The sequence below is a fragment of the Equus quagga genome, chromosome 11, assembly GCF_021613505.1.
Source record: "Equus quagga isolate Etosha38 chromosome 11, UCLA_HA_Equagga_1.0, whole genome shotgun sequence".
NCBI lineage: Eukaryota > Metazoa > Chordata > Mammalia > Perissodactyla > Equidae > Equus > Equus quagga.
Window position 1 is genome coordinate 90,476,648 of NC_060277.1, and position 23,547 is coordinate 90,500,194.

At 59.4% G+C, this 23,547-nt stretch overlaps 2 protein-coding genes across 6 annotated transcripts; both read right to left on the reverse strand.

The window, feature by feature from the left end:
* Window positions 1-1,596: 1,596 nt before the first annotated feature.
* SPATA20 (spermatogenesis associated 20) lies at window positions 1,597-9,701 on the reverse strand. Its single transcript, XM_046676590.1, has 16 exons — window positions 9,574-9,701; window positions 8,416-8,595; window positions 8,229-8,293; window positions 7,901-8,055; window positions 7,675-7,818; window positions 7,379-7,580; window positions 6,872-7,002; window positions 6,656-6,760; window positions 6,343-6,417; window positions 6,036-6,245; window positions 5,761-5,953; window positions 5,259-5,427; window positions 4,764-4,975; window positions 3,155-3,354; window positions 2,092-2,172; window positions 1,597-1,918 (listed from the first exon to the last, which is right to left on the reverse strand). Exons 1-16 carry the CDS (start codon window positions 9,648-9,650, stop codon window positions 1,748-1,750), a joined length of 2,370 nt encoding a protein of 789 aa, XP_046532546.1. The 5' UTR covers window positions 9,651-9,701; the 3' UTR covers window positions 1,597-1,747.
* Window positions 9,702-12,375: 2,674 nt separating this feature from the next.
* On the reverse strand, window positions 12,376-23,451 carry EPN3 (epsin 3). Of its 5 annotated transcripts, none has more exons than XM_046676869.1 (11): window positions 22,997-23,451; window positions 20,852-21,000; window positions 19,124-19,824; window positions 18,021-18,139; window positions 17,258-17,338; window positions 16,929-17,054; window positions 15,884-15,971; window positions 15,165-15,434; window positions 14,883-15,080; window positions 14,524-14,754; window positions 12,376-14,320 (listed from the first exon to the last, which is right to left on the reverse strand). In XM_046676869.1, the coding sequence occupies exons 3-11, from the start codon at window positions 19,683-19,685 to the stop codon at window positions 13,986-13,988; spliced, it is 2,010 nt and encodes a 669-aa protein (XP_046532825.1). In that variant the 5' UTR covers window positions 19,686-19,824; window positions 20,852-21,000; window positions 22,997-23,451; the 3' UTR covers window positions 12,376-13,985. The 5 variants fall into 5 exon arrangements, with proteins under 5 accessions (XP_046532825.1, XP_046532824.1, XP_046532823.1 ...); XM_046676868.1 differs by lacking the exon at window positions 22,997-23,451 and adding an exon at window positions 21,435-21,996; XM_046676867.1 differs by lacking the exon at window positions 20,852-21,000.
* Window positions 23,452-23,547: the final 96 nt, after the last annotated feature.

Genomic DNA, 23,547 nt, shown 5'->3' on the forward strand with positions numbered 1-23,547 from the left:
CCCTCCTTCACAGCTGTGCCTGGACCTCCGAGGGGACGAGGAAGCCTTAGTGGTCTTTATTGTACCCTGAAGACCCCAGAAAGAACCAGATGTGTTGAGTGGTCTCAGGCCAGTCTCTTACCCTCTCTGGGCCTTGAATATCTATCCATATGAGGCCAAAGGTACCTGCCTTGCCACCTCTTTTATGAGGGTCAACAGGATGACAGAGACAAGAGTGCTTTGCCAACTGTCTAGACCTTTCCAAAGCCAGGGCTGGGGTTGCCAAAAAGGCCACCTGTGCTCCACCATGCCCCACCCTCCTTCCTCGCTGCCCCCAAGACCAGGCTCCACTTGCCCAGCCCTCAGACTTCCGGGCAAGGCTGAGCAGCCTCCCGCCAGGAAGGGGCCAGCTGACCTTGTTGGCCAGAGCCCTAATCTCCTCCAGATGGGCTGGTGGCTTGCACTGAGGGCCCAGCTGCCCAGACAAAGCTGACCCCGGTCCCAGTGACCATGTGTGGTGGTGTGTAACTGTGTGCAGGGGGTGGCCACGGTCCTGAGTGGATCTTGGAGTGACTCAGTCTAGTCTCCCAGCTCCTTCCTGCCCACTCCTCCTCACTGCTGACATCCCCACAATCAGTGGCCCTATTAGGACTTAATCTCCAGCAGCCTTTTCTGGCTATCTGTACTGCGTGGCTCTCGGGCTACAAGGGTGCCCAGGCTCAGCAGACCTCTGAAGGGCCTGGGAGGGCAGCTCCTTCCCCTCCTCCACGCCTGTCAGCCCCATCCCCCTAAAACTGCCCTCCCCAAAGCACGCTTCCCAATTGCCTCCCACCAGTGGAAGCTAGATGGGTTTTCTGGGACTGTGAAGATGCGGGTGCCCAGGACAAGACTTGTGAGCATCCCCCAACATTGAGGGGACAGGAGGAGACCACAGGAAGACACTAGATTGCCCTGCAGCAGGAAGGACTCAGATTCGGAGAAGGATTTCCAACTCAACTGATGTTCCAAATGAAAGAGAACTCCTTCTCTGGACTGGCTGTGTGAAAGCAGGAGGAGGGCCAATACGACCTCCTGCAGGGCAGCTCTGGTTCCATCCTGGTGAGGCTGGGGGCCGGATGGATACCCTAAAAGAAATGTCCTTGGTCCTGAAAACAGCAGCTCCTATGACGTACCAGAGCATATTGCAAATGTTGCCATTCTGTGCAAAATAGCTCATAGAGAACCCCCTGCCTCTTCCACCGCTTAAAATAGGAGGAGACAACGGGAGCGGGAGAGCAGGCCCCTTCTTACCCCCACCTGGAGGCAAGGACTGACCTTTCCCCTTCTGGGCAAGTCCACATCCTTGTCCTCACTCTTGGCAGTCATTACTGGTCCCCTGCTCTCAGTTTCATTCAGGCTGCAATGACCATGGATGGGGGCAGGGTCAGCCCAGGGACCTCTAAAGGTGAAGGAGGAATTTGAGAAAGCAGAGGGGTCAGCTAGGGGCTCCCAGAGGAACGAGCTCCTCTGGTTCCCAACTTGTTCCCAGGCTGGAGCCCGAGGCCCCTCCCTCACAAGCAAGACTGAGCCCCTGAAGTGACCACGGGACGCTGTTAGGTTTATTCCAGGGTGAGTGGGTGCCCATGGTGGGGGCAGCAAGGATGGCTGAGGTCACCTGGTGACAGGGTGCCCAGGGATGGCCACGGGTTCTGCAGGGCCCTGCAGGGCCCGAGTCTCTGGTGGGCTGGCAAGTTCCACCTTCTGCCCCAGCCCGAGAGGAGAGGAGGCATCACTGATGTAGCAGTTTCCGTAATTCGCAGGGCTCGGTGACGGGCAGGGAGCAGACTTGACTTCCATATATGTAGGCGGTGGCACGGTCTTCTAGCCTTCGCAGGGTACTCAGGAAGGGCAGCTGGCGGGACAGGAAGCTCGAGGGGTCCCCATCAGCCAGAATCAGGACCTGGGTAGAGGCAGTGTAAAGAGGGTCACCTGGGGGGCATGGGGACAGTGGCAGGGCCCACTGGTGGGCTTCCTCTCCCTGGGCCTTCAGAGAAGGAGGCATTGAAGAGCCAAGGAGGGAAGGGGGACCAGGCAGGGGAGGCGGAATGTGGTGCCGGGCTCACAGGCACAAACCTTGTTAGGGATGTAGATGGAGTGGACACACTGCAACAGAGCCTTGGTGTCCTTAGCCTGGGGGTCTCCACAGATCACAATCTGGCGGGAACAGAAGGTTACTCCAGTGACAAGCGCAGGGGGCTGGACGCAGACCCACCAGTGCTGTCCCTTCCTCCCACCACCCCACCCCACATCCCTAAGGAAGAATGGGGCTTCAGCTCCGCCTCCCCCAGACCAGCTACTAGCAGTCTCATCAGATTACATGAAGTGGCAGTGTCACGCATAGTGGTGGAGATACAAACATGGGGAGATGCACACATAGGCAGACACACCAGCGCACACACGCACATACACACAGAAGACTCAACATACTAGAAGACACACAAACACACAGAAACCCACACACAAGGAGACATAGAGTTGTCACATATACACACAGTGGATGCCCCCAGAGAGACAGATGCCACTTACAAACCACAGACACACACATACACACACACACTGAGGCAGAGATATACAGGCAAGTGTGCAAATGTAAGCAGGCAGACCTGAACATGAGATGCACAAGCAAACACACACTGGTGAACACTCACACCAGCACACACTCAGGAAAGCAGGCCTGCAGACACACAGTCCCACACCTCCGGGGTCACACACATCCAGAGAGGCAACACAGCAATAACACACATAGGGACACACACGCAGATAAGGAGATACCCACACACGTACCAGCAGACCCAACTACACAGACACACAGAGAAACACTTCACCAACCACAGGGACCCACGCTTAGCCCCCGCCCCCCCCCCCAACACTGAGAGCCCCAGTGCCAGGCACTCACACGGGCCCCTGCCTGTGCCAGAAGCTGGCTCAGATGCACACTCACACCGACTCCTCCACCTGCACAGAGCAGCCCTTACAGACGATCCCTTGGAGACACCTGCGCCTCACTCATAGATGGCCACGCACTCACAGACCTGAGTTCCTGGGGCCCCAGCCCGTACCCCCATCCCCTACTGCGGTCCCCACTCCCCTCCCCTCCCACCCAAGGTCCCAGCCCAAGTGCCCTCACATCCCGCACCTGTTTGAGAGTCTGCTGGTGGGCTGAGAGGGCGCGGACCATCTCGGGCAATGCCACGGGGACACGGCGCATGCGCTCAGAGAAGGCAATCAGGAGGCACACACACTTGTCCATCCAGTCCTTGTGGCCTGTGAAGCCGTGCAGCCGAAGCAGGTTGTGGGCCGACACGGAGTTGGCGCTGGGCTCTGCACCATCCTGGTCTGCAGGGTGTGAGGGGACGGGGCAGTAAGGGAGGGTCCTTGGGTCCCAGGACCCTGCCCCAGGACTGTGGCCAGGGCACGTGGAGAGATGGGATGGAGGCGTCCCTGCCCAGCTGCTCCTGGCCCAGGTATGCAAGGGTAACGCCAGCACAAGCAGTTGATTCTTGCCTCTCTCACGCATCCTCAACTCCACTTGCCCCAGGCCGAACTGCTGGTCTCCAGGCTCCCCCCTCTCACTGCTGACACCTCGATCCAACCACCCAGCGGCTGGAGCCATAGTGGCATCATCCCTGCCCTCCCTCACCTCCCACTTCTAATCTACCCACGAGTCTGCAGGCAGAATAGACCCGCATCCAACCACTTCTCCCTACCTCATCTTTCTACCTTCACCAGCGCCTGCCTGGACTGAATGCCACTAATGGGCTCCAACTGGTCACCCTGTTCCCCCTGCCCCCATCTGTCTCCACCACCAGTCAGAGTGACATTCTCAGACCTAACCTAGACAGGTCACAATCCACTTAAAGCCCTTCAGAGCATTCCACTCTCTGCTAAGCCTACAAACCCTGCAGGGAGCCAGCCTCCCTGCTCACCTGGGTGCCCCCGCCTCACACGTTGGCCTCTGCCCCCAATGCCTGAATCTCTCCTCAGCTCCTCCACGACCACACGGCCCCATCATGCCCTCCAGCCCTCGGTTAAATGACACCCATCACAGGTTTAACCTGACCTCCCCCTAGTGGAGTTAGGCCCCACTGCTGTTCTCTCTCAAGGCCCTTTCATTCATTCCGCTGACATTTACTGAGCCGCTACCATGTGCCAGGCCTGCGCTAGACCCTGGGGATACAGCAGTGGCACAAAGGTCTGCTCCCAACATGCACACATTCGAGTGGGGGAAAGAGGCCATTAACAGACACACACATGGGTGATAGTAAGCGCTCCCGAGAGAAGAGGACATGGTGCACAGTGGAGGGCCCCTACTTCTTCGTGGCATCTGACTTTTAACTACTCGTTTGTGCATGCAGTTTTGCATTTAGTATTACTGTCTGTGAGTTGTCTCCCCTAGGCCACTGTCAGCTTTGTAAGGTAGGGACCAAGTCAGCCTTGTTCAATATCTGAATCCAGGCGTGTCAGTTACTGCAGCTAAGCATGTTCAAAGAATAAAGTAATCTTTACATCGACCCTCTAAGGTAATACCAGTGGCAGCTCCGTTTTGCATATTAAGAAACCAAGGCTCTGAAATACAAAACCAGCCCAAAGTCAATGGGTTTAGCAGTGGTGGAGATGTGAACCCAGGAGGGCCTGGCCCCTGTCCACACTGGCTCTTTACCACCACACTGTGCCCAGGCCTCCCCCAGGGAAACCAAGCCCCTGCTGGGCCAGGACCCCAGGCCAGCTCCACACCCGCTACTGACCATCCTTCAGACGCAGGGGCAGGCCAGCCCCCAGCTCAGCCTCACTGCAGAAGTAGCCGCCACCCTGGGAGTCCCAGAAGAGCCTGTCCTGCGTGTCCTGCAGCCGCAGAGCCCACTCGAGCCACGCGCTCTCCTGCGTGGCCTCATACAGGTCCAGCAGGCCCCGCACGACGAAGGCGTAGTCCTCCAGGAAGCCCCAGCAGGGCGGGTTGCTGGGGGGACAGGCATTAGGGGAGGGAACAGGCCAGGGAGAGAGGGGCTTTCCCAGAGGAAGCCCTTTTCACGCATACTCTCATTTAACCCTCAAAATCTACCTCTCGGGTAGGTCCTATTAGCCCATTTCCCAGATGAGCAAATGGACCCAGGGAGGTTAAGAGCTCACAGTGGGCAGATGGCAGAGCCAGGACTGGAGCCTGCCTGGAGGGGAGGAGAGGAGCACAGACAGGCCTGGCACACCCAGGGAGACCAGCCTTCCCGCTCTGTCCGGGCCCCCACCTGTGCTCCACGGTTCCCCCAGAGCCCGCGTAGCAGGTCCGCATCAGGCGGCCGCTGGCCACGTCAAACATGTGTCGCTTCAGGAACTTGGCACAGTTGATGGCGTAGTTGATCAGCCTCTCCAGGCCCAGGACAGCCCCAGTCACAGCATAGCCAGACACCATCAGTCCTGGAGGGAGGAGACACGGGTGGTTGTGAGATGCTGGCGGGGCCCTCCGGGTATGTCCACCCCAACCTCCCCAAGCCCCAGCACCTCGCTGGAGCAGTGGGGTGAGCGGGGAGAGCTTGGGCCCCAGCACCAGGCAGGGCTGGGCTCCTGGCCCCTGTACGTGACCTTGGATGGGCTACTTAAGCCCTCCCAGACTCAGTTTGCTCATTTGTAAAGTGAGGATAATAAATCTGATGAAGGAAGAACTCATATTTAGCAGGTGTCTGACACAGAGGGGCCTTGTGAAGGGTAATTCTATAAACGGGATGAGGCCTCAGACACGGCCGCCCCCACCATTCCAGGCGGCCAGCATCTTGCTGTCCAGGTGCGGCTTCGGCCGATGTTTCCGCGCCTGGAAGAGTTTCTCCAGCCCCGTATTGAGCAAGGTCCGTACAGCGTCCACGTCCAGGCCGAAGCGGGCAGCGGTCAGCTCCAGTGAATACCGGACGGTCAGCACATTCTGGCCATGCAGCTCCCCCTTGGGGTCCTGAGGAAAACAGCCGTGTCCGAGGGAGTCCACGCACCCGTCCAGCTTCAGGGACCCCTCCCGTGTCCCCAGGAGTCCTCACCTGATTGGAGCTGATGTTGCCGGCCTCCGTGAGCCCATAGTGCTTCATGAGGAGCTGGCCGGAGGTCAGCGGCTCGGTGGCGCCCGGCATGGGCTCAGGGAGGAGCTGCTGGACCTCTTTGACCGTCCACACGTAGAAGGCGCCCTCCTTGGGCCGCATGCCCCGCTCCGGGGGTGAGTCTGCGTCCTCCGCGCTGTAGAAGCCTCCGGACTGTGGAGAGGGGAGGGTTGACTGGCCCCAGCCTTCAGGGCAGCGGAGGCCCAGAGCCCTCCCGCAGCCAGGCCCGCCTGCCTCAGTGGACACACACCCGGTGACTCAGGTTCCGCGTCACGTACTGCAGGATGCCTTTGGCGACGTCAGAGTAGAACTCGTCACCAGATATCTGAGGGGGGAGAAAGGAGGCTGTAAACCGAGGTGCTGGGGGCAGCCCAGGAATGGGCGGGCAGTCAGTACTCTCCCAGGAGGGTGGGGAGGGAGCCTGGCCAGCACGCACGCATACCCGAGGGAATTAGGAGTGAGGTTAAGGGGGAGCCACAAGCCACCAGGAAGGCCCTGGGAGGGCAGCCACGGAGAGGTGGACAAGCTGGGTGTCTTTGCTCCAGGCTGGGGTCAGGGGTCACCTGGAAGGCCTGTGAATAGGCAACAGCGAGCTGTGCCTGGTCATACAGCATCTTCTCAAAGTGGGGAACGTGCCACTGGCGGTCCGTGGAGTAGCGGTGGAAGCCCTGCACCAGACGGGATGTGGGGCTGGAGACCGAGCCCAGCCTCTGAACCCTGCCTGCCCTCCCCACGCTGCCTCCTGCTGCCTCCTCCAGGGAATGCCTAGCCTCCCTCACCTGCCCCACATGGTCTCGGATGCCCCCATTAGCCATCATTTTCAGGGTGTGCAAGGCCATCTGCTGGGCCCGAGAGCCATCCTGGGTTAGCCGATGACTGAGCCAGTACGAGAACAGGAAGCTCAGGATCACTGTGGGCACCAAGAGGACCGGGTGAGAGAATGGGGAGACAGGGACCGAGATCTAGGTGGGCAGGATGCCCTTGGCTAGGCTGGGGTTAGGAGTTCACTCAACAGGCAGTCTCTCTGGACAGGCTGGGGGTTAGGAGGTCAAAGGTCAAGCCTTTGGTCAAACCCAGAGGACGGAAGATCATTATCCAAGTCAGTGTCAGAGGGTCACTGCTAAGACCAGAAGTCAGGTCTTCACTAGATAGCTACTGACAGCCTGGGGATAAGGTCACTGGCCAGTCAGGAGAGCAGGAAGTTAAGCCAGGGGTCAGAAAATCATTGACCAGGACAGGCATCAGGTGGCCAGGATGGGGGTGGGGCAGGCATGGGAGGCACTGACCTGGTGTGGGGAACTTGGGGGCCTCAGCGAAGCCGCCGTACTCCTCATCATAGCCCTCATCCAGCTGCTGGAAGCAGCGGCTGTTCATGGTGGCAGCGGAGGGTGGCAGCTGGCGGTCACCCATGCTGATCTCCGACCGGGCCAGCAGGGCTGTGGTGACACGCTGGCTGTTTTCTAGCAGGGTATTCTTGTTCTGTTTCCACTGTGGGAGGCAGCAGCAGACCTGGAGGTCAGCATAGGCTGGGGGGCCCTTGTGCCCTCGCCCTTGTTCCCCCCACTCCCTAACGCACACCCACCTGCTCCCGTATTCTCTGCAACACGGTGTGGAAGCCAACTCGGGTCAAGCCATCCTCAGGGGGGAAATAGGTGCCCCCCACAAAGGGCTGGAGGTTGGGAGTCAACCACACATTCATGGGCCAGCCCCCACCACTGCTGGTGGCCTGGCGGAGAGAGGGCGAGGGTGAGGGGAGCAGCCCCCTGTGCACCGGCAACCCCTCCTCCCCTCACGGGAAGACCACTTACCTGCACGAAGGTCATATACACCTTGTCCACGTCTGGCCGCTCCTCCCGGTCCACCTTCACGCTGACAAAGTCCTCATTGAGCAGGCGGCCAATCTCCTCATTCTGGAAGGACTCCTCCTCCATCATGTGGCACCAGTGGCAGGTGGAGTACCCCACTGGAATGGGGTCACCGGGGGAACAGGGAGGCCCAGTGACTGGTTGGAGGGGCCCCAGCTGGATTGGACTGGCCCAGATCTCGAGTTTGCTGGGAGGCCCCCAGGCCCAGAGGACGCTTCCTCTATTCATCACCACTCCCCTCCCCCAATCCCCGGGAAGGTGGGTGCCTTACCTGAAAGGAAAATTGGCTTGTTTTCTTTCCTGGCCTTGTCGAAGGCTTCCTGTCCCCAAGGGTACCTAGGCCCAGCAGGGGGGCATCACTCACTGGCCCAGGGGTTCGGAGGGGCTGAGAGGCAGCTGTGGGGGTGGATGTGGGGGGGGGAGTTCGGGGAGTGGCAGGCCTCAGGAGTGGTGCTCACCAGTCCACAGGATTGTAGGCATGTTGCTGGAGGTACGGTGACTTCTCATTGATCAGGCGGTTGGGGACCTTCTGGGGTGTGGCCTGGGAGCAGTTGGTCCGGCTTCCCTTCCCTCCCGCAGGCATGGGCACTGAACCACTGACGCTCACACTTCGGTCCTTGTCCCTGGAGGAGCTACCCCTGGCGTGGACAGGTGGGTCAGGTGAGGGGTCTCCACCCACCTCCCCCTAGGTGCACCCCACCCCACTTTGTCCTCCGGTACCCCTCCCGGAACCCCCTGCTCACAGCCCAACCCACCTTTCTGAACCACGGGGGAGACCGTGGCCTTTGTGCTCCCCCTTGTGTTTTTGGGGGGGTGAAGGAAGGTGGCTCATTGGGGCCTGCTTGCCAGGTTAGTCTCCCCCAACCTCCTGGACCCGGTGGTGGGACGGATGATGACTGTGAGGTCAGGGCGAGTCACAATGGGCAGAATGTCCTTTAGGTTCCATTCTCTCCCCCTGCCCTGGCCCCTCCCCAGGGTGGTTGCTCAGAGGTGTCTCTGGGACGCCTGCGGGTGTGATCTGGGCAGGAAGGCTGCCCACTGCTGGTGGCTGACAGGGCAAGATGAGTTGGGTCTGGAACCCCACCAGTTGAGGGGCAACCACAGAAAAAGCAACACAGGGAACTCACTCCCTCAACATCCACCCTGGGGGCACTTCTGTGGGGCCAGGTCCTGTGCCACACCCCCAGGGCTCCCAGGGAATAAGAAACAGGCCCTGATCTCAGGGGGCTCAGCCTTGGAGGGTGCTGCTGCCAGGAAAACCTAAATAATGACAGGCTCATGCAGCAATAACGACTGTGAAAGGCCAGCCCCGGCTGCTTTTGGACAAGGACTCTTGGCCCAGCATTTGGTGTTCAAGGAAGGCTTCCTGGAGGTGGTGTCAGAACAGTGTCCCAGGAGAGCTGCTCTGCGGCTGGAGGGCAGGGAAGGAGGGGGTTACTGCCTGGGCCGGGTCGCAGCAGCAGGCTTGGGGCGGGGCGGGGGGGAGGGGGAGGGGGGGTGGGGAGGATGCAGGCAGGTATGAGAAGGCAGCCAGGCAGCCAGTGGGGACCAACGCCAGGACGACCGGCCCCGGGGCCCAGCGGGCGGCCGCAGCGACCCCACTCGCCCGCCCGTACCTGCGGCTTGCAGCGAGGCCCGGCCGGGCGCCAGGCAGCAAGAGGCCGCGGCACTGCAAGGCCTGCGCGCCCAGCATGGCTGCTGGGGCCCTGGGTCGGGACGCCGCGGCCAAGGATGGAGGGCGGCAGGCTGCGAGGGGCGGGCCCGGGCACCCACCCAGCCGCGGGCGGGTCTTCGCCGCGACTCCGGGCCGCGTGGCTGGTCTCCGAGCGCCGCCCGCTGGCCGAGCGCGGGATTGCAGACCAGACCGCCCGGTCTGGGGAGGACCCGGATCTGTGCACAAAATTGGGCGGACTCCGCTGGACCTAAACCAGCTGCCTGCGGAGAACGACCCTCATGAGGAGCACATGGAGAGCTGTGAGGATGCCAGGGCCGTGGAAGGCCAGAGTCTCGGCTCGTTTGGTCCAACCTTTGCCCATTTTACAAATGAAAAATGAGGCATGAGCAGAACTCGTGGTTTGTGCAGGCCCGCCCAGCCAGCGAGCTTTGATTTTGCTCCGCCCCCCCATCTCAAAGTCCAGCTTAAGTCCCACCCACTCCAGGAAGCCTTCCCTGAATAATAATGATGAGCCAACTTTAGGTCCTATCATGTGTTTTACACACTTGCCTCGCTTGCTACATTCAGCCAATATTTATTGAGTGCCCACTGCCTGCCAGACACTCTGCTAGGTACACTGGTGAGCAGAGAGGCCAGGCTCCTGCCCTTGTGCTGTTCACAATCCGATGAGGGAGGCAGAACCTAATCCGATAGCAATACAAGCGAATGTACAACCAGCCACTGTGAGAAGTGCCATGCCTGAGGATGACAAGGAATCTGGTCTGGCGGGAGAGGCAAGGGGGGGAGGCTTCCCTGAGGAAATCGCATTTGTGTAGCAGCCATGGAAGAACAAGATGGAATCTGGAGAGGCGTGGGGGGAGTGCTGGGGAAGCAAGAGGAATAGATGTGCAAAGGCCCTGTGACATAGCAGTGAGTCGGGGCTGGGAAACTGCAGAGGCCAGGATGGCTGCAGGGCAGAGCACAAAGGGGAGAGAGGTGGTTAGATGAGGACGTGAGGTTGGGGAGGAGGGCAGGGGCCAGGTCTGTGAGAAGTTCTGGTTATGGATGAGAGCAGAAGATGGTGGAGGGCTTTAGTCAGGGGACTGCCCCTGCATTTTGGAAAGCTCCCTCTGGCTTCCTGGTGGAGAATGGACTGGAAAGGGGCAAGAGCAGAGCAGGAGTGGTTAGGAGGCAAGAGGTGGATGGTGGAGATAGAAGGGGAGGGACTTGAGGTCTGCAGAGCAGGAAATATCGTCAGGATTGGCAGTGAGGGAGAGGGAGGTGTCGAGTGATTCGCAGAGCGGGCTTGTGCTGGATGGTGGGGCCATTTGCTGGGGAGGGGGCACAGGGAGAGGCTCAGGTCAGGGGTCCATGAGGTCATTTTTGGACGTGTTGGTTTGAGGTGCCTTTGAGACCTACATGTGGAGATGCCAAGGCTCTGGAATGCAGAGGAGAGGTTGGTGGGAGAGAGGAATCGGGGTGTTCAGTGTGGAGACAGTGCGGGCATGGGGGGGATCATCCAGGGAGCCTGCAGTGAGAGGAGAGAAGACGCCACAGGCGCGGGCTCCGGGAACTCAGGAAGGCACCCATGAAAGACGGAGAGGGACGGGCCAGAGGGTCAAGGGAAAACCAGGAGAGGGTGGTGCCGTAGAGGCAAAGGGACAGAGAGTTGCAAGGAGGGAGGGTCCGCATGGTCAGACTCCAGGGAAGTCAACTGGGATGAGACAGAAAAAGTCCACTGGCTTCAGCCACATGGAGGCCGTTGGCGGGCTTGGTGGATGGTGTTCCGGTGGGGTGAGGAGACAGCAGAAGCTGACTGGAGTGGGTTGGAGTGGGTTGAAGAGGGAGGGGAAAGAAGGGCAACATAGAGAAAAAGGATGGGTGCTTGATGAGAGGGGAATGATGGAAAGACACTTTCAATGGATAAGGCTAATTATGACAAATATCAAGGGGAAGGATTCGGTTGAGAGTAGGCCACTGACCATATGGAGGAGAGAAGAGATCTCAGAAGGTGGGGGTGGGGAGGTAATGGAAGGGTTGGCTGGCCAGGGGGTCTGGTGGGTGCTCCCTGGAAGGAATAAGGTTAAGATCAGAAAACAGGGAGCCTGCCTTGAATGTGGAAGAATTTGCGGTGATGACAAGACCCAAAGTGTGACCATTGGCAAGGGTAGATGAGAGGTCAAGGGGCAGCAAGGTCATCCTCTTGGATAATGGAGTCATGCAAGATTGAGCAAGATCTGGGTGAGAAGAAGACTGTGAGGCAAGATGGAAGCATGGCAAGAATGAGGTGGAGCGCAGCCCCAGGCGGGGAGGAGGCAGGACAGCCCAGTGGCTCCAGCCTCCAAAAGGAAGGAGGAAGGATCTTACAGGAGAAGACGGTCCAGAAGTAGCTGGGGAGCAAAGCTACCAAGCTCGTCTTTGTGGGAATCAAAACCACACCCCTTGAGAGTCCTCAGGGAAGCAATGTCCACAGGGAAAGCCAGTTTAGAAGAGGAGGGCCCAGACAGGGGAGGGACAAGGGACGGGTCAGTGACCAAGGATGGAGACCTCCTGGGTTTGTGCGCAGAAGACATGGGGCTGGACTCTGGGGACTGCCTGGCAGAGCCAGGAATGAGGGGTATGGCAGGTGCATTCCTCATGGTTAGTCTCTGGAGAGGGTGGACCCTGGGCCCAATGGACACTGGGTGGGGAGGAGCCACACAGCAACCTCATAAGGAAGGAACTCCTGTTCCCATTTGACACATAAGGAAACGGAGGCACAGACTCATAGGTTAAGTAATTTACTCAAGGTCAGCGAGCATAACCACTTCTTACTAAGTGATTATTACTAACTGCAAACCTGGGAGCAGAGTTTTGAGCCCTGTCGGTCTGACTCCTAAGTGCTCTTGTCCATCCTGCCTGGAACAGCCAAGGTGGGACTCCCTCCCTCCAAAGAAAAGAAAAGCAGCTCCTTTCCCCACCCCCATCTTAGGAAGGAGAGCAGCATTGTGTCCTCCCAGCCAACTTTGGTGTTTCTGACAACTGGAAGGCCATTTCCCCCCAGCGCCCTGAAAAGGGGTGGGGGCTGGCAGCAGGCTGCCTGCAAGGCCAGACCCTGAGCATTGAGGACATATCAGTGTCCAGTGGTCCAGTGGCCGGAAAGCATTGGGTAGAAAAGGAATAGTGGTGACTATGATGGCCCACAGTATGAAGTACCAGGCCCTGCCCCTCCCCTTGGTTTCCCAGAGTCCACATAGACCCCCAGGTGGGGTCAGGCTCCCTCTGCACGGCTAAGATTGGGTTTCTTCCCAGCTCTGGTGAAGGAGAAGAGAGAGGTCGAGCCAGATTTGAGGTGACTCAGTAAAACAAAGGAGCGTGGGGGCTCCTGGACCTGACTTGCCTGCCCCACTGAGTTCTGAGCTCCTGGAGGCTGTGGGCTTAGCAATTCTTGGATCCCTCCAAGGCAAGCCCAGCAATTCATCCACAGCAGCCAGTCAGTATTTGCTAATTAAATCTGGGGCCCAGCCCGGGAGCTCAGGGCTGTAGAGCCAGACTGTCTGACTCTGAATCCCAGCCCCACACTGTGCTAACTTTGTGACTTCGAGCATGCCCCGCTTAACCTCTCCAAACCTCAGTTTCCTCACCTATAAAATGGGAGCAGGGCCGAGGCTTTGCGCTTGGTTTAATGCTCTGGTGCCCCCATTTTGAAATTCTTAACGCAAATTTAACAAGGGCCCCCGCATTTTCATTATGCACTGGACCCCACAAATTCTGTAGCCAGTCTTGAACAGGAGTAATATTATTATCTACCTCAGAGGGTTGTTGCAAGGATTAAATGAAATAATGTTCCTAAAGTGCTTAGCACGTGACGAGTGTGCAATAAATGGGAACAACCGCCCACTGTTCCTTGCTATTGTATCATCTCCAGGGCCCTGTGTGATGAATGAAATGATGGAATGAGTAAGAGCCTGGGGAGCATCGGGAAGCGAAAGCGCCAGGCAGAGGGGGCTGTACGGAAAGTGGGAGCATTTGGTGTGCCCCGCACTATGAAGCAGTTGTTTCCACAGCAGCAGGTGACTCGCGTTGGGGTCCAGACCCGGCCGCCACGCCCCGGGTCCACGCAAAAAGTCCTCCTGGTGAGAGCTGAGGACGTGGTTCCAGTCTTTATTACGGGGCGGGTCTCGGTCCCTGGGAGGTCGTCCGTCTCTAGCTCCTGGAGCGGCAAAGGTCTGCGGAGGCCCGGAGCAGCATCTTTGCAGGCCTCGGGGCGGGAGCCGCATCTCTGCGGGTCGGAGCTCCGGGTACCAGTCCTGGAGTGGCAGCCCCGCCCCGCGCCGGTCCGCGCCGTGGGGGCGGGGCTCGCGCGCATGCGCCGGCCGGCCGGGGCGGAGGCGCTCAGAGGAAGGGGTTGGTGCTGGCCTGCGGGGGCGGGTGGAGCGGCCCCGCCGACCCCGACGTGGGCAGCAGCGGCTGCTGCAGGCTCGCTGGCGGCGGCGTCGAGGCGCCAGCCTGCGGGAAGACGCTGACCGAGGCGGGGAGGGTCACGCCGGCTGGCACGCTGCTGAGCGGGAGGGGCAGGGAGGCGCTGTAGGTCATGGAGCCCGAGGGCGCCCCGGCTGGCCCGCCCGACGCCAGGCCCAGCGCCGGCGACCCGCTGCGCATCTGGTTCAGGGTCGGCCTCCCCTGCTCGCCCCCGCCGAACGGGTTGGTGGGGGACGGAGCGCTGAGACCTGCGGAGCGAGAGGAGGGGGAGAAGGTGGTTGGAGGGGGCCGGGAGGCAAAGCCTTAAAATGAGAGGGGGTCAAGATCTTGGGTCTTAGAAATAGGGAAAAGAGTAAGTTTCAAGGGCAGGGGCCGGGCTTTAAAAGGAGGGTTGGGAAGAGAGCAGGGGCCTCCAATGTTGAGACCTGGCAGAGACAAGGGAGTGTCCTACCTGTCAGGAAGGGGTTCCGGGTCTTTGCAGCCTGGGGCACCTTGACTAATGAGTCTAGGTTGACCAGAGAAGAGGCTGAGGGGCCCAGGAAAGACTCAGGAGTCCGGCAAGCTCGGGCCTCCTTACTGGGCTGGGCTAGCGCTTCCTCCAGTACACCCAGGTCAAAGGCATCTGGCTCCTTTGTGCCATTTTGCTTGGAACTGGGGATGGGGTCTCCAAACAGGTCCAGCTCTGGAACACAAATGATAGAGCTCATTGGTAGAGAGGGATTGGTCACTGTGGGAGGAAGAGGGCCGAGAGGCCAGTTCCGGGTGGGCCCCCATTCCCCAGAGCTGCATCATCCCCTGCCTCCTGCTTACCCACAGGGCTGCTGGGCTTCCCAGAGGGCAGGGCCTGGTCACGCTCTAGCCCTTCCTTGGTCTCTGTGGATTCTGGAGGTTTGGCAAATGGGTCAAAGGTCGAGGTACCACCAAGAGCTAGTGAAGGAGGAAGAGGCAGATGAGATGGCCTGGCGAAAAGGGTAGGCACTGGACTGACCCCTTTCCATTCAAGCAGCCCTGTTAACACAGACGGGATCTGCTGTCTAGGGGGAGTCAGCAGTTCTCCAGCCCTTTACCCACACCCTCTGGCCCCCCACTTACCAGGTTTGTTGGAGGTCTCCACCGAAGGCCCCCAAGGGTCAGCGCCAGTGTTGGGAAGTTTGTGGTGGGGGGACTTCTGTGCCCAGGGGTCTGTGGTGGGCAGTCCAGCAGGCAGCACTAGGGTCCGGCCCCAGGGCTCAGAGGAGGAGAGCACAGGGGGCAAGTCCCAGGGCTGGCTTCGGGACAGGGCACTTCCCGAGGGGATGGGAGACCAGGGGTCTGCAGAAGGCCCCCAGGAGGAGCCGCTGGGTTCTGTGCTTGGCCTGAGACCTGAAAAGGGAACAGTACAGACGTGACCCCAGGCCCACGCTTACCCCCAGTCCAGGGCCCTTCCCAGTTACCCAGACCAAGTTGGGAGGCCGAGGGACCCATTTCACAGATGGGTCTGACTCAGGATCACCCAGCAAGCTGGATCCCATTTTCGGCAATTTATCCCAGGAGCCTGGACCCCCAGGCATGGGCAGCTCAGACCACCTTCCCAGTCAGGGACTGGCCGGGGCAACAAGTGAACATCTCTGAGTTTCCCATGAGCTGGGCTCTTCAGATGTGCTCCCCCATCCCTCACTATGACTCCATGTCACAGTGAAGCTGAGGCTCAGGGAGGTGAGTGACTTGCCCAATGGTCCTCAGCTTTGGGGAGGGGGGTGCCAGCAAGTGGCTGGGAAGGAAGGGGCTCTCTGGGGCTAGCCTGGGATCCTCTTGCAGCCCTGCATGCCCACCTGGGATGTCCCATGGGTCAGCAGAGCAGTGTGTGGAGGGCGGGACCGGGGCGGCTGTGAAGATGTCCGCCAAGTCCAGGATGGAGGACTGTAGAAGGGAGAGGCAACCATGGCTCAGAAGTGGGTGGGGCCCAGAGGAAGGGCGGGCCCTGACCTGTCATCCTAATGTCAGCTCATTCTCTGCTTTATTCATTCCACAAACATCTACTAATGATCCCTCACCTCTTTACAGTGCTTTCCAGTTTATATTTCCTCATCCATTTAGTGCCTGATTTTCATAACAACCCTGTGCAGTAGGTTGGGCAGGTAGTGGTGTGCCCATTTTACAGATGCACCAACTGAGGTCCAGGCAGGGAGGACGATTTGCCTGAAGTCACACAGCCAGGGAGAGGCAAAGCTGGGACGGAACCCAGGCCTGCCTGACCCCTTCCTCAGTTGTCCAGCTCCTTAGACCATCGGTGGTAAAAGACAAATTTTATGACAAAGCTACCTTCATAAGTCAGTGTCCCAAGAGAAATTGGCCACAGCAAACATGGGCAGGAAGGAGACAGAGACACCCCAGGTGTAGCATGGACAGCTTTGGAGGATGGTCTTGCTCCCAATAGCTAACGAGTCCCTCCTCTTGGAAAGTATGTGTATGAGCCCAAGATGTTTTCAGCACCATATGCCTGAGTCTAGATCCACAGTATCACATAATCCTAGAATGTCAGATCTGGAACTGTCCAACAAGCCCACTGTACAGAGAAGGGAACTGAGGCCAAGACAGTGACATGCCCTGAGTCATAAAGTAAGTGGCAGCAAATCCAGAACCCAAATCTGGGGGTCTCAGATCAAGATTCTTTGCATCCCACTTTGCTGTCAACTCAGTCACCAGCCCATGCAGTATGGGACTAGGGGCTGCTATACCCCCTCCACCCTCATTTGCGTTGAATAAACACTTAAGTCGTGCTTACTATATACCAAGCACTGTTCTACACTCTTTACAAATATTAACTCAATTCATCTCCCAGGCTCTGTCAGCCCACATACCCCAGCACCCCCCTACCTGGCTGGTTTTCAGCTTCTCTTCCTTCCTCTCTTCTCTTGCGGGCTCTCTGTCCTGCCAACAGCGGGCTGTGGCCCCAGCACCATTGGCCATCGGGGAGTCATCTCCCCGCCAGGACCTCACCTCCTGCAGGAGTGAAGAGAGCATGAGCAGCCCAGGCTGGCCTTGAGGCGACCTGAGCTGCAGTCAAGAAGAATGCAAGGTGGGAGGTGGCCGAGAGGTTAGGTGCAGCAGGACCACCAGGGAAGCGGGAGGAGCCTGTTAGTGCCCGGGTAAGCACCTCCACCAGCACCAGCACCAGCACCAGTCCAGGAGGCTCGGCCCACTACCTTCTCATGCTCCTGCTGGCTCAGGCGCAGAGCCAGCTGCAGCTGCAGGTCCTCATCCCTGTGGGAGGCTGGGGGGACTGGCTGCGGGGGAGGAAGAGAGGGGTGAACTTGGCCCAGCATGCCCACCTGTGCACTGAAGGGCAACATAGCCCTGTGCAGTGAGGAGGATGGAGAGAACGCCCACCCTGAGTGGGTGAGGGCAGCCTGTCCTCAGAGAGCAATGTGGGTGCTGCTTCTCCCTGCCTGGATCTGAGATGCAGCTTAAAAATCAACAAGATTGATCCTTTTCCTCTGAGTCCCCTGAGTGCTCCCCAAGCCCTGCTGTGTGAGGCCCCGCTGCTTCCTGTCCAGTCTGCCTGGATCCATGGAGGTGAGGGCAGAGAGGATGATATCAAGAGGGCTATCGCTGCTCCCCAAAAGGACAGCTCATGGGGGGCAGCATATCTCTCTGTCTCCTGTGCCTGTTGGCACTTGTCCCCTTTGCCTCCATTAAGTGGCAGCAGCCCCACTGGACCCATGTGTACCCCTGACCCACTACACACTCACTGCCCTTTCTAGGCTGGCCAGAGAGGACAGGAGGCGGGGAGGCAGCCCCTGCGGGACAATCCCAGGGCCCTGTGCTGTCCTTGGGAGCAGGCCTAGGGCTTTGGGGCCCAGAGTAGGGAAGCCTGTTGGGTATTCGGCAACTCTCCTTCCTTTTTCAGTCTTCCAGTCCCCTCCCCATGCCACCCCAGCCGATGGGACCTCCAGGGGCTGCCCTCACCTTCTCGGCCTCCTCACGGCTCATGGCCAGGGCCAGCTGCAGCTGCAGCTCCTCTTCTCCTGACGTCTGGGGCCGGGCCTGCTCCAGGTCGGAGGTGTAGCGGGGGGATGAGGAGGAGGCTGCAGAGGACCAACATGGCCATAACCACACAGGTGCCCACAGGCTCCCTCCCACCCTGCCAGGAAGCCAAGGAAACTGAGGGGGAAGGGACAACCGGCAGTCACGGGCTCCTGGGGCCAGGCAGTGTGTGTCTGCATTCTCTGTAAGGTTTCCCATTCCACCCAGGAGAGATTCCAACTCCTCCTTTACAGATGTGCAAACAGCTCCAGGGGTGCCTGGCCAGGCTCCTGCAGCAAGACTTGAACCCAGGTCCCCCTACTCCAGCTCCTGGACTCTTCCAGCTGGGTGCCGTCCAGCCTGGGGTCAAGTAGGGGTGGGAGGGTCAGAAGCTCCATTCAATCAAGGTCACAGCCCTCTAAGCCCTCAGCGTACTGTCAAGAGCTTCATGAAAGGAGGGCCATTCTGAGTATTCCTTAGATCAGGGAAGCCCCCACCGCTGCAGGGGCGGGATGGGGGTGGAGTCAGGAACTGCTGTGCAGCCACTCCTGTTTTCAAGGGCAGTGCCCTCAAGCGGGGGGATTAAGAGAATGCCATGTGCCGTGTGTCCAGGCACAGGGCCGAGGGCATTGCTGGGCCTGGTCTCATTTAATTCTCACATATAACAATTGAAGTAGGTAAGATTATCCCCACTTTACAAATGAGGAAACTGAGGTTCGGAGAGGTGGTTGTCCAGATCACTCAGCTTGGAAGGAGCAGAATAAGGAATGCTGCTGGACTCCAGAGTCTATGCTTCTACCACCAACCATCCGGCCAGACAGCGAATTAACGATAATAACAGCTATATGATAACATTACTGTGTATGCCGACTTGTTAGGCACCTACTATGTGCCCACATTGTGACTTGCATGGCACATTCCTTATCTCCCTGAATCGTCACGACATCCCCCAGAAGGAGGTGTTATTGTCCGTGGCTCAGACATGGCTCAGAATTGGAACTCAGGCCGCCTCCCTCTCCCCAGCCACACCCCCGAGGCCCACTCACAGTTGTAGGAGGAAGGGGAACTGCGTGAGCGGCCGTAGTCATCGCCATGGCGGCGGCTGAAGCCCAGCTGCCCGCTGCCGATGCCCGTGCCCTCCAGCGCCATGCGCTCCTTGGTCTTGAGGGCGTGGGTCCGCTCCTGCCGCAGGCGCTCCTCGTCCTTGAGCAGAGCCATCACCTGCTTGACCTTCTCGCGCACGTTGACGCCCTGGTCCTTGCCGTCGCGGTCGATGTACTGGAAGTCCTTGAGTGTCTGGATGGTGTAGAGGTTCTCGCGGCACTGGTGGGCCACCCGCTCGGAGCCCGTCTTGAGCAGGTAGTCCAGCAGCGTCAGCGCCTTGTACACGTGCCGCCAGTTCTTGCCGCTGTCATTGAGCCGCCGCCACAGCATGCCCATGACCTCGGCGAAGGCCACTGTGTTGAAAGTCAGGTCAGCAATCTCCGACATGAGCGAGCTGGGCGGGCCCCACGGGTCATTGCTGGTGGCCTCGCGGACCTTGACCTCTGCCTCAGAGTAGTTGTGCACGATGTTCTTTACCTGGCGCCGCAGTGCTGAGGTCGTCATGGCTGGGGACTTGGAGATGGGCGGCCCCCGCCCCAGCCGGAGGTGGAGGGCCGAGGGCCACCGTTGTGAGATCACGGTCTGCAAGGATGGGCCGCGGTGCTCTCAGCAGGGCAACTGTGTCTTTGGGTTCCACATGGATCTGAGGAAGAGAGGGTCAGGAAGTCAGAGGCAGTGGCCCACCTCTCTGGCCACTCAGCCCCCAACCTAAGGCCTAGCCAGGGTGTCCCCACTGCCAGGAACAGCCTTCAGCAGGCTCTTTTTATTTTTCTTGTTATTCAGCAGGTTCTTCAAGCTTTGCCTGCTCGTTTATCTTCACAATCACACGACAAAGATGCTATTATTTTTATCTCCATCCACAGATGGGGAAAGTGAGGTCCAGGGAAGGATTAAATGACTTGTCCAAGATCACAGAACCGGCAAGTGGGGAGCCAGGATTAACCTAGGCAGAGGCACCCCACAGTCCTTGCCCTTAGCGAGGGACGTGAAGGTGACCCCAGGAATGCCTGCTCGCCTCACTTCTTCTTGGCTACCTCTCCCGTTTCTGCCAGGATCTTGCTTAAGACCTATCCTTTCCAAAACTTCTCAGTGCTCACTTACCTCCCTTCTCACATTGTTAATTTTTGTAGCTTAATTCATTCAACACCTATTTCCTGGGGCCCTCTCTGAGCCAGGCACTATGCCAGGCACAGAGCAGAAGTCCTGGTCCACCCACGTTTAGTTGAGAGGGTACGGACAATCACAGTCAAGTGTGGGAGTGCAGAGGAGCACAGGGGTACCCAAGCTAGGAAAATCAGGGCAGGCTTCCCAGAGGAGGTGATGGCTGAGCTGAGGCTGAGATCCAAAGGGAAGGGTGAGGAGGAGGAGTGAGGCAGCAAGGAGGGGAAGGGCAGCTGAAAGGGGATACTGTGAGCTGGGCCAGAAGGCAAGAGAGGAAGGAGCATATGGGGGAAGCTGTGCCTCAGAGAGTTCTAGCCACCACCACCCAAGTTATACACACAAGAACACTGAAGCCAGAGAGGGCACATGGCCTGCCCACAGTCACACAGCATGTAGGTGGCACAGCTGGGACTAACACCTAGGTCTCCAGGAGACTAATCTAAAAGTTATTGTCAGTGTCACCAGTTTTGCAATTAATTCATCTGATTGCTTTATTGTCTTAGTCCTACCTTCTCAGCCAGAACGTGAGCTCCCTGAGGGCAAGGCCAGTCTGGGCTCCCCAAACTCCTGGCCCTGGCACATGGTAGACCTCTGACACCCCAGCTGAGGGAGGCTTGGGCCAGCCCACTGCCTCCCTACAGCCTCAGGACCCGGCCACCTGCTGAAAGTAAACCCAGGCCCATGACAGAGAAAGGGTCTCCAGGGCTCTACCAGAAACCCAAACCAGAATCCCCCTGCCACGGCTGTTCCTCTGGCATGGGCACACGCTGGCATGGACGTACACTGGCATGGGCACACATGCACACTGACTGGACCTGCAGAGCCTCCACTTTAACCACCAGCCCGCCGTGGAGATGGTGCCTCTCAGCTCTGCCCTGAGACTCAGCGGGAGAAGGAGCCTGTCCTGCCCCACCCCCCATCTCAACTCTCCCTCCACCCAGCCCTCCCAGCCTTGGGCTCAGTTCAAAGTGGCCCCGAAGGCCTTGGCAGGTTTCATCAGGGCCTGGGGGGCTGGGGAGAGCTTTGCCCAGAGGATGGGATCCCGAGAGAGACCAGGTGGTGTGGAGAGCGCCCATTGAAAGTGCTGCCTACCTTCTGTCTGCTGTCTCTCTGTCCGTGTCCGTCCAGCTGGCTGGTGACAGGCCTTCTGTGGGCATGCCCCCCCGCAGCCAGCACTCCTATAACTCCTGCCCTCCCCCTCAGTAGTGACTCAGACCTGCTTTACCTTCCCGACTGGTAGCGGGTGGCAAGTCAAGATGAGAAATAATTCTGCCCTAAAGCCCGCCCGGAGTGTATGCTCCTCCCAGTGCTGGCCGCAGAAACCAGCAGAACCAGTCAGGCATCAGGACTCCACCAGCAGCCCTACCTGGGCCCGGCTCCCTGGCCCTCCTGCGTGGCCTGGGGTGGTGGGAGGGGGCCCTCCGTATGGGCCCTGCGGCCCTGCCTGGACTTTCCTCCTAGAAGCTGGGCTCGGAGGAGACTTCCCTGCACACCTCTCCCGGGGCTGGGGGAAGGAAGGGGTCAGAAACACCAAGGAGGTGCCTCCACCTCCCTGCCCTGAAGTTTGAGGGGCCAGGTGAGGAGGAAGAGGGACCCGGTGAGGCCAAGGGAGCACCGAGGGGAGAGAGAAGGAAAGGAAGGAACGCGGGAGGGAGTGGCTGGGAGCGCTGCCAGCGGTGTTAAAGCAAAGGGTTTTATCGAACACAATATGCCCAGAAATAAAAGGGAGTGAAACAGAAACCCAGCCGCCGATAAGGCAGCGGTGGTGGTGGCGGCAGTGGCAGCGGCAGCAGCAGCCCGGGCGGCCGGGTATGGAATTACTGCAGTGACCTTGAGCCAGACCCTGTCAGGTGGAGGGAAGGACACTGAGAAGGCAGGGCCCAGAGGCCAATTCAGAGACAGGGGGAGGGTGGGGAGGCAGGAGGGCAGTGCAGGGCAGAGGAGGGAGGAGTAAGCTGGGGCGATGGGAGGAGGGCCAGCCACCGATGGGACGGCCATGGGGGGCCGGAGTCTCAGTCTCTCCTAGATATAGGATCCCGGACAAAACTGTACAGTGGGGAGGGGGCTGCTCTTCTCAGGGCCCACAGGACGGGGGACGGTCAGGACTAAGGAAGCAGATCGCATCCCTAGAGTGGGGGTCCGGGGAGATGGAAGGAACCCAGATCTGTCGAGTCACGTGCATGAGTTTGTCCAAAGTCTGTGTGTGCCCCCACAGCGCGCACCCCTCTCATCCTCTGCCCCCACATGAGGTCCAGCAGGAGCAGTGGGGGGAGTGGCAGTATCCTACCTCCTGTGGGTGGAGGGACATGCGGGAGCTCTGGCTGAGCTGAAGTAAGCCCTCAGGTAGCTGTGTCCTGCAGGGCACTGGAGTTGGGTAGGGGCTGCCCTGAGGCTAGAGGGGCAACAGGGCCTGAGGAGGAGGAGTGGGCAGAGAGGAGCAGGAGTCTGTGGGGAATGCCACCAAGGATGTTAGTCCCCGGATGGGGAGCGAGCCCCCGAGTCCCCCTTCCTGAGTGCTGCAGGCAGGAAGCCTCTAGGATCCTGGATGTCCCTGCCCTGCTCGCCCCTCTCCCTGAGACCTGGGTGGGAGACAAGCCGCAACCTTCCATGCCTTCCATGCCGGGCACCACCGTGGATGGGAGGGGCCAGCTTACCTCCGGTGCAGGCTCCCTTGGCCCCAGCCCCGGGACCCTGAGCAGCCTCTGCAGTGACCCTCCGACCTGCGCGGCAGGAGGATGGCACAGACTTGGGGGCGTCCCAAGAGCCATCCACCACGAACCCTCGTCCTGGAGACCCGCCCTCTCCTGTGAGGCGCAAACACCCTCGGAAGGGCGGCCGCGGGGTCCCAGAACAGGCTGCAGCTCTTCCTCTGGCCGGCCTGCCTTCTCCGGCAGGCAGCACTCAGCACTCGCAGGAAAGTTGCTCAGCTGGCCGGGCAGGTCTGCCTCAGCAGTAACAGGACACAGGAGGACGCGCAGGGCATGTTAACCCCTTCCTGCTGGCTGGGCAGCCGGTGGCACCTTCAGAGGTGGGAAACCTGCCTGCTGCCAGTCCCCAGAAGATGCAGATCCCAAAGGAGCCTGTGCCGGCGGCCCACTCCCACGCTGCAGGGAGTTAACCCTTCCCCTGCCTCCTCAACAGGAAACGGGGCCAGGGGGGCTCCAACACCCATCTCACCCCACCCCCTCCCCTCTGGGCCAGGAGT

Excerpts from the sequence above, each read along its gene's own strand:
- SPATA20 (XM_046676590.1), bottom strand. The coding sequence starts at position 9,650 with ATGCTGGGCGCGCAGGCCTTGCAGTGCCGCGGCCTCTTGCTGCCTGGC. Across the intron at positions 8,596-9,573 it reads GGCCTCGCTGCAAGCCGCAG|GGGTAGCTCCTCCAGGGACA; the intron begins GTACGGGCGGGC and ends TGTCCACGCCAG. Across the intron at positions 4,976-5,258 it reads GGGGGAACCGTGGAGCACAG|CAACCCGCCCTGCTGGGGCT; the intron begins GTGGGGGCCCGG and ends CTGTCCCCCCAG.
- EPN3 (XM_046676867.1), bottom strand. The coding sequence starts at position 19,685 with ATGACGACCTCAGCACTGCGGCGCCAGGTAAAGAACATCGTGCACAAC. Across the intron at positions 15,972-16,928 it reads AGAAGCTGAAAACCAGCCAG|TCCTCCATCCTGGACTTGGC; the intron begins GTAGGGGGGTGC and ends TCCCTTCTACAG. Across the intron at positions 14,755-14,882 it reads GAAGCCCAGCAGCCCTGTGG|AGCTGGACCTGTTTGGAGAC; the intron begins GTAAGCAGGAGG and ends TTTGTGTTCCAG.